Source organism: Bombus pascuorum, chromosome 1 (genome assembly GCF_905332965.1).
Source record: "Bombus pascuorum chromosome 1, iyBomPasc1.1, whole genome shotgun sequence".
In the NCBI taxonomy this organism is placed as follows: Eukaryota; Metazoa; Arthropoda; class Insecta; order Hymenoptera; family Apidae; genus Bombus; species Bombus pascuorum.
The window spans coordinates 16,042,584-16,052,514 of record NC_083488.1 but is presented as its reverse complement, the minus strand read 5'-3'; the positions used below and the strand labels follow the sequence as shown (position 1 = coordinate 16,052,514).

At 35.6% G+C, this 9,931-nt stretch overlaps 1 protein-coding gene across 1 annotated transcript; it reads right to left on the bottom strand.

Moving 5' to 3' along the window:
* Positions 1 to 6,676: 6,676 nt before the first annotated feature.
* Positions 6,677 to 9,645, bottom strand: LOC132906403 (lipase member H-B-like). The gene is made up of 7 exons (XM_060958571.1): positions 9,462 to 9,645; positions 9,279 to 9,336; positions 8,635 to 8,783; positions 8,313 to 8,555; positions 7,671 to 7,859; positions 6,919 to 7,057; positions 6,677 to 6,849 (listed from the first exon to the last, which is right to left on the bottom strand). Exons 1-7 carry the CDS (start codon positions 9,538 to 9,540, stop codon positions 6,792 to 6,794), a joined length of 915 nt encoding a protein of 304 aa, XP_060814554.1. The 5' UTR covers positions 9,541 to 9,645; the 3' UTR covers positions 6,677 to 6,791.
* Positions 9,646 to 9,931: the final 286 nt, after the last annotated feature.

Here is a 9,931-nt window from a genome sequence, read left to right as displayed (position 1 = left end):
TGGAAATGTATATTAGTGTAATCGTTATATATAGGTTCGAACAAAAATCTGATTGATCTAAGCAACAGGATATGAAGAATGTTTGCCACGTGTTCACTTTAGAATCGATTAAATAATGCGATGAGAGGAATATTCGATTCTTTAATTTCGGGTAAAAGATCATACTTAAGAACGATTCGATTCGAACGTCTAACGTGCAACAATTTATCTTCGAAAACTTTATCTCGGAATGGGAGGAAATAATAAAGGTGGAATGGCAATATTAGTAGAGGGAAAAATCGTTTCTCAACGATGATAGTGATAGTGCAGCAACGTTTGTTGCTCGGGGCATTTTTCTTGTCGCCCCTTTGAATCGAACGTTATATCTTTTTTACGAGGGATGTTGGCGCAGAAAGCTTTGAGAGAAAGGTATGTTAGCGTCGAACCAGCTATTTTATTTGATTCGTCTTATAATTACGATACGATGTTGGCGATAAGAGTGCCTTTACGGCTGCTCTTCTCGTCTAAACGATAGCTGATGAAAAAAGGACGGAGAATCATATAATGGCGAGGAAAATGGAGAATATGAATAGCTGGTAATTTGCCATTTTTATACCAAACTTTTATTATTAACTTCTTATTTAAGATTAAACGTATTAAACGAGATATTATTTTTATATGATAATTCCGTAATTAAAAGATCCATTTTGCTAATCTTTTATTCGAAGAAGAATCTTAAGCAGTTGAAAAGATTGTTAATGCGAACTGGTGCGCGTGCATATCTGCTAACAAGACGAACTTGAGATAATACCTTAATTATTAAGATGAGGTTAATAGTCCAATTTCCTGGAAAGTTAGGCGAGCCCTTGATACAGCACTGTACAGATAATGTCGTTGTATGCGTATAAAGTATAAAGCGAACTACGCACGTGGGCGGGACAGGTTATGCATGTGTTCATTACCGACGATGCGTTGCCATCATTAATATCGAGAACGATGCCTTATACAGCGACTTCATACTCACGATAGGTATCCTGTTCTTACGTTGAGTACACATCTTAAACGCAAATTTGATTCGCATTCGGTTCAATTAAGCCTCCGGACGTGGCGAGTCAGGTCACTATCCTCGTTCCCACCGTTTTGAAAGCTTATTCCATTTCTAGCGTGATACGGATAACCATTTAGCTTTTCACATTGTTATTTTTATTATATTCTCTTCTTAATTTAATTCTATGCCCATTTATTGGTGCGGATTACTTTATAGATCCGTATCTCGTTGATCTTGCAATATATGTGTATTTCATTTGGTAGCCTAGATTTCATGGTGGTTAATCTTCGGATAACGCGCAGAATTTCTCAAATCTTTCTTTAGACTTTTCACTCTCAGACTGATCATCGTAAAGATTAAGACAATTATAAAGCATTATTAGGTTTGCCAGAGGAAACTTCTCGATCCAAAATAGAACTCTAAATTCATAAATTAAAAGTAGGTAAACTTCTTCAAGCAATGACGATTTCATCAACGTGCACCGCTAAATATGTTTAGTTTTCCCTTACTTTTAAGGACAGGTATTAGGTTGTCAGGAAAGTGTCTTTCTTTTACAGACACGCCTTTTACAACGACGCATCTTTATACAAACATGAAACCTAATCTGTCGAACGTTGTAATCTTTATCTTGATAGAATAAAATGAATCATACGTAATTCGATAAAATAATATGAGCAGATATAACGGAAAATGTTGTGTTTCGATTATTTCCTTATAAAACGAAAGAAACTTTTCAGACGACCTAATACATAGTGCAGTCGCATGTTTCGGAATCTTTAATTATGTAATTTTTATTTCTAACGATATAAACTATAGTGTAACTCGTGTATGCAGTAGAATTCAGTTTATTTACGTTTCATTTATAGGAGCGAAATTTAGAAATTTTGAATTTTCCATTGACTTCAGATATATGAATTGTTTGTCCTTCGATGATTTCAGACAAATGAACTTTCACTGCCTATATTCAAATATATCTGTTGAAGTGACCGCCACTTCTGAGAAAACTCTACATCTGGTCTTCGGTTTCTCAAGCGCTAAGGTCATCGATAGCGCGTAGACAAAAGAATGCGTCGATGACGGACCATAAGCGGTACACGTGCGACGTTGGTTTCGGCGGTTCTTTTAGTCTCAGGGTAACATTGCTAGTGAGAGGATCTGGATCGGCTTACATTGTATTTCACATTTTGTACTTTATTATTCACAATATATATACTTATACCTTACAATTTACCCACGCATTTCTTTAATTTCACATACACCGAATAACCTTAACAATATCCATACTCAAATGCATCTCATGTATTCATACATACTTTTTGGATATACGTATTCTATATACAGTGTCTCACAAAAGTATTCCAAAGGTGTAACACTGTTGATAGTTTTTCATTTTCCTTTGCACCGAATGTAAACATGGTTGCTAAATGAAAATATTGGTACGTTCACTCGATGTTAGGATATCGTTTCAGTAACAGTAACATAAAAGTGTGCACAATAGTATTTAAAATGAGTACCAAAAGGTCCAAAAAGAAAAGTGTAAAAGAGAAATAATATTCCGATTATATGAGTATGGCAAATCATATAACGAGATTGCCGGAATTGTGAACAGAAATAAGTCCACAATACATTATATCATAAAAACGTCAAAAAATGAGGGAACGCTTGCAAACAAAGCTCGATCAGGTCGACCAAAGAAATTGACTGGAAGAGAGGAGAAAGTTATTCGCGAATTAAAAAAAAATCCTACTACATCCGCTCCTCAACTTGCAAGTATGGTAGCTGATATGTTTCATAAAGAAGTTCATAAAGAGTACCGCGGAAGAAGCCATATATTAATGTGGTAAATCATAAAAAAGGATTGACTTTTGCAAAAACCTATATTAATAGAGATAATTCTTTTTGGGATTCAAAGTCATCTTTTCGGACGAATCAAAGTTCAACATTTTTGGCTCAGATGGTCAAAATTATGTGTAGAGAAAATCAAATACGGAATTGAAGTTTGCATATGTAAGCGGTTCGAATACTTTCGTGAACAACTGTATATCCAAAATCCTAACATGCTTCGAAAAATAATTTTAGTCAACCAACCGTAAAACCGACACCACGTCAATCTTCATTTCCTTTGTCGCTATACCCAGCAAACCGTGCAAGCCACCCAACTAAAAATCGCAATCTCATCCCTATCTAAACTGCAAACTTCAAATTCCACCTTGCACGTTCCCCTCTCATTGAAGCGATGCGGCGGCTGTTTTTCTGCGGACTCGTAGGTCACGACGCTCGCAGACGTTGCACGCGTCCGTAATTCTGCCTGTGCGAAGAGGAGGCTCGGTGCAGCGGTAGGACAGGTCCGGCGAGTGCTCCAGGGGGAAAGTATCGTTGCATTTTGATCGCGGAAGATCGTTACTCCCGATCGAGGCTCGCCACCACAGACTTGTGCACATACTTGAGCACATGTTCACGAGCATGTATGTACATGTGTACAGAGGCGTTCGTACACGTGTGCTTACCTACGTACAGTACGTCGGCTCAAAGTTAATCTGGATTAACCGGTCTTGAATTTTCTGTGCGGAGAGAGGGCGGTACGCGATGTAGAACGACGAAGCAGCAACGGCAACAGCATCGTCCACGGGGAAGCTGGCTCTGAGCATGAGGATTGGGCGAGGTTGACTGCAGCAGAGGGGGCGGGTGAGTGGACAAAAATCGAGATCAAAGAATTATGCCCTCTGGAGAGGCGCACCGGTTGCACCGCCTCGTGCGCGCAACACTCGTGCTGGCGAGCCGGCATGCCGGTAGATGCGGAGGCGCATTATACGTGCTATCCCCGTGAACGGATTGTGTATGGGGATTCTTGTTTAGCTTGGCGGAAGAAGGGGTCCCGCGGATACATAACGATTGTATTTGTTTCGTCTTATTCAGTGAAGCATGAATGGTCTCGGGATTCAACCTTGGACGTTAGACATTTCCTTGCGTCATAGGTGTTGTTAATGATCCTGTTCCTTCGCGTTCCGATCCTCGGCGAACAGTATCTATTCAGATGCTGGCTCGTTGATTTCTCCGACGGCAATTCTGATATCGATAAGATTACGGAAGCGATCCGACTTACGCTTCTTGCGTTTCATTCACTTTTACGTGATGTCCGAATCCTGTTCCAGAGTCGTTATTGCGTATTGATTTAATTAGGATGAATATATTAGGAGGACGATTGTGAACGTATTACGATAACATTATGCGAATAGTATCGTAATTGTTTACGAATTGACGTTCATGTAATTCTAATTCGTTGCAAGTTTATTTGAACATACGGAGAAGAGGCGATCAAAATCATGTGTATAGATACAATGGTTGATAAAAGGTCTTATAAAATAATATAAATAATCAATAGATATGATATACAACAAGAGACAAAGGTATTTGTCCAGTTTGAATGTAGAAGTAAAAAGAGCAATATTTCCTATATTATTAAATATATTCAAATATATTCAGACAGTAATAAATGTAAATGTAATTATTTGTTGTCAGTTCCTGAATAATAACTCAATAAAAGATTACAAAAAGAATTCCAACATTTCAATTTATCGATAAATTAAAATTATTACAATGAAATCCATAATATAAAATAAAAATAGACGAGATGCACGGCAGATAAATAGCATTATTCGTAAATACGTTGTACTAAATTCCAGTATGGTGACAGTATGAATTGCAATGATGCGTTTAAGAAATCTCTAAGCGACCGGCGTGCAGAAGCCGCGATGAAATTGATGTATCGTACCCGTTCGGGTATCGCTGCGCGCCGGTTGAAATATCGTGTAGCCTGTTGATAATTTGCAGAACGCACAGCCAGGAAGAGAAAAGTGGCAGTTGTTTTTCGGAAGTCTTTCGAACGACGCGAATGGCAAGAGTTCTCGCGGGCACACGGATGCCCGTTGGTAACGAACCAGTTGCGCTGTCAGGTTAATTTAATTGGTTCGATTAGAATGCATTCGCGTGCGCGAACATTGCTTTACGCAGCTAGCTGCCGCGCCGCGGTTATGCATGTTAACAACACAATTAACTACACGTTGGGTCGGTCTTCGAACGGTTGGATATCTGAACAGTAGACGCATGTGTTTCAATTAGGCAGGTAGAATTGAACATTACTGTGTGGCGTTTCACTGCGTAATCGCAGTAATTTGGTGAATGGGTTATAAATTACAATCAAGGCATAGGCTGCTTTGTATAGAGCACGAATTTTTTCGATGTCAGCACTAAATTTATTTCCACAATAGTTCTACTTTGCTTACAATTAGCGCGGCTTTCGCGGAGTTAACACAGGCTAATTATACTAAACTGTATGTTTTTAAAGAATTTCTAAGTACAGTTTTATAGAATCTTACGTTATAATCAAGAACTAATAAAAATTTCTCAAACATGTTATCGCAAATATTATGTTATTTAAGATAAGGTAACGGAGCAACTGACAAATCAAATAAAAATTTTGAATAAAAGTTAATTTCGATAACATATATATATATATATATATATATATATATATATATATATATATATATATACCTTATCTTAAATATATATATATTATATATATATATGTATATGTAAAATGTGTTATTAACATTCGTAATTAAAATTTGATTATAGTAATTTGTACATAAAACTTCAAAAATAAGACACTTTTGGCTTGCTGTTGCGAGATGTAAGTAATAAATACGTGGAATGTTATCATCGCTGAATGGGAGGTTCCGGGTATAATACACGTCAAGAAGAACGTCGCGATTCCTATTAATTATTCATGACGATGAACGTTTAAAATGAAATTATAAGCAGCTATTCATGCGTCACTTTGCCAAATCGGTAGGTAGATTTAATCTTTCAGACGGGTTCAGCATTCGTGAACGGAAATGCTATTTGTGGCTTCCAGACGCAGGAAATGAAGTAGTTAATAATGAAACAGACTGTACATGATAAAGATATTATCTTCTCACATTAACGACAATTTTATTTGTTCATAAATATACCCGTTAAATTAATAATAATAGTATTAGTAATGATATGTATTAATATTTTCTCTCTCTGTTTCTTCTTTGTTATTGAAGAGAAATTCTTGTTAGCAACATAGGCACTCTGTATATACGTATGCGAAAACAACGTAGATAAATTCTTAAGAGATTTTCGTAGAAGTAAATTTCTTAGAGCACACTCAACCATGTGTGTATCCTTGATGGAACACAATAGGGTTAAAGAACCCTCGATGCAGCGTCAATTGATTAGCAATGGAGAACTATACAGTAGCGTGGGTTGTCAGATAGTCCTTTTTGAATTTGCAATCCTGAGATAGACTGCGTATGGTTATGCTCGCTTGTCTGCTACGCGGATACTGTGAGAATAGACGATAATAAAGTGTTGCTTGTCATCTGCAGGTACCATGATACGACGATGTTTGAAATCTATTGCATTTTCCGTGAAAAGATTTATCCCATAGCTCGTAAAATTATTCTCTCAGTGTTAAAAAATGTATTATCATTATGAAAAGGAAATCATAATATAGAGATAAATCAGAAGATAAACTTCAAAAGTAATTTATGATGTGAATTTAAGAAACGATGGAAACGAAAAGGATTTATGGAAATAGGATTTATAGCGAGTGATGCGTTTAATCTTAAAGCTTATATTCACTAAAACGATAACAGATCCAAAACAAATCTACGAAATAAAATGACTAGTCTATAAGGTAAAGTATTATTATATTATCTAAGGAACAGAAATTTTAAATAGTTTTGCCATACGGAGGCTTGGCGTTGGTATTGAAACAATATGTTCCATATCTGAAATGAAACACGATGTTATGATCACGTTGCAAAGTTTACTATACTGACCTAAGGAATTTTATTTACATGTTCTTTGGTGTCGAATCTCCAAAATAGACTTCCTCGGCATTCACAATTTCGTTAAGACACTTATGTGCCGGAAATGCTTTTGGATTCATTAGAGACTCTGCATATATTCGGACAGACCTTTGATGGCTGCATAATTCTTTCGAGAAAAATATTTTCCATGAAAACCATAAATTAAAAATTAACATGGACTGCAGAAATTTTAATTGGAAATTAGAATAAAATATTTCAAGAAAAATTGGCAAATCTCACTCGATGACAAAAAAATAGTTTGATTTTTAAATAAATAATTAATAAATAATAATGCGGTCACCTAATAATACTCAGTTAATAATTCACCCTTTTAAAATAAAAGAGGAAGCATTGTAAAAAATTTACGAAAGGATATAATCCGACTCTGACGTCGTCAAAATAATTTGCTTTATAGACTGGAATTTAACTTCATCTTCTAGTCGATCAACTCTAATTTCCGTTACAAATAATATCACAGTATAGACATATAAGGAAAAAAAGAAGAATCTAACATTAAAAGGATATTTCACTAGTGCTTTGAATTTTTTCCTGGCCATCGAGCATTTACGATAGATGACAACGATTACGGTAAGCAAACAACGTAAGTGGATCCTTTATAAATTACAATGATAACCGGTTATCAGATTGTATAAATGCTGTATTTGATCGCTATTAAAATTTTCTATATTCTATGAGAATGAACCACCGGGATGTCTTAACGACAAAATATTATGATTTACCTCCACCGAAGATTATAGGACAACCCGGTTGAACACTGATGCCCCCGTTTGCGTAAAAGTCAACAGTTCCCGTGTTGGTAGCTGTCCCATAAAATCCACCATCAGTGTGAAGGATAACAACGGCTTCAGCGTCGGTTGATCTGATGTGACACGTAGAAGGATAAAACAACGGAAGCGCTGGATCTAAGCCTGTATTAGGAGATTAGTACTCTTCTGGTTTTCACGTAATACACAATCTACTGTTTATAATGACGTATTAATATTTCAGGCACCACGATATTGGATCATTGCTCTAACTAATTACTGTTCTAAAATATTTATGAAAATATTCGCATACTTGTAAACGCTGGTCCTTATGAGGGTGTAGACATCTTTATTCGTGTTATAGGAAATATTTTATTGTCGTGTTGGTTTTGGTAAATTTTTTAAGTTGATAAATTTTTGATAAACTTTTATACTGATAAATTTTTATCTAGAATTTACTATTCAACTATTATAACCAATGTACATTCGTTAATTAATTTAACATCTGATGACAATACCCCTATTTTTGCTAAATGTATATCTCTTACTTTTCTAAAGAAATCTTTTACCGAGAGATATATACAACTGCCTACTTTTTTTATAAAACTTTTAACTCACCCGTTATTCGACTGAGATTGATATTCGCGTATCTGCCGATATTCCCAGCTATGTGAGCGCCCAAAGAATGCCCAACCACGTGTAACGTGTCTAAATCGATCAGATCGACGAGTTTTTTTAGGGATTCAGCAACCGCCTTTCCTATTGTGACAATTTGACTGGACACGTAAACGTAATTAATATGAAATGCTATATCTCCCCAATCCAGTAGAATGACGTTCACGTCTCCCTTGTCCAGATAGGCTGCAAACGCGAAATCGTAAACTCAGTTGTCTTATTTTCCTGTTACTTATCCCCTTTTTGCATCGCGTGATAGTAATACCTTTAATTATTATCCGAGCGTTCTCTGCTTCCGTATTCTCCATGAATCCATGTATATAGAGGATACTGTCTCGGTCGGGCAATATGTCGTCTGCAATGTTTCCTGGATCCGTAACCATGCTTTCGGTAGATGTGAAGTGAGAGCTGTTACTGTAGTCGTGCAAAATAGTTTTGTAATAAGACGATTATTAACTTTAAGCGAACATTTTATGAAGTTTAATGTTCAATGGAGTTGCGTATAGTAATAAGTAAATACTCTGATATACAAAACTTTTCGATCAGTTTTCATCAATTTTCAGCATTTCAGTTTTATCAATTTTTCTCTTTATACGTAGGTATTTCAAAAGCAATATTTTAAAGAATTTTAAATTAATATCAAATAGCAATGTTCACTTGTTCTACTGCTTTTTTAGTTGTCAATTATACCCAATATCAGTTGAAATTCTGTCAGATATCACCTTTAAACTATAAAACATGAAATGAAAAATTTGTTTCACCAGAAACTTCAACATACAATTACTAGATATAAGTACAGTACAAAACGAAATAACGAATTTAATTATATTTCCAACTGTTAATCATATTTCTTGCGCAAGAATTTAAAACACAAGGTCATTGAAAAGAATGTCACCATATTTCACAAACCCCTTGTAAATCTTCAGGCGAATTTTTGTACTGACTTGCAACGTATCTTCCTCATCACCTAAATCACAAAAAATGTGGTTACTCAATGAGACGTAAATCGTCCAACCTCTCCTTGTTTTATCCATAATTCTTTTACCAATAACAAGAAAGGTCACGAGAAAAGAAAAATAAATTCATACGTACATATTACCGCGTCAATAACGTCTTTGTGAATCAAATAAAACATTAAATACAGATAAGCGTATATTTTATATTTCAACATCGTCACTTTTATTCCGAGATTTTTATGAAAAGTACACTACGCGTTCAGTAAACCCGAAGGGAATGTGTCCATGTTTTATGACATCCCCGATCGTTATGAAATAGATTGGAAAATCTTTGCTATATATATAAAGTACCCTCTCCGTGAGACTGCAACCTCCCACTGACGTAACAAGGAAGGAATAAAAGCGAAACTACTTCAATATGAGGCATATAAGTCATTGATATGCGGATTACAAAATGCATTGGGAGCATAGTTTTTTTTTTTTTTTTTCTAAGAGTACATGTATATTTTTTGCGGTAATAAAAGTCATCGTTAGATCTCGAGGTGAACATATGATTTTAACAAGCTTGAACACACGCATTGTTTGGATTTTTTATGTAATAAGCAA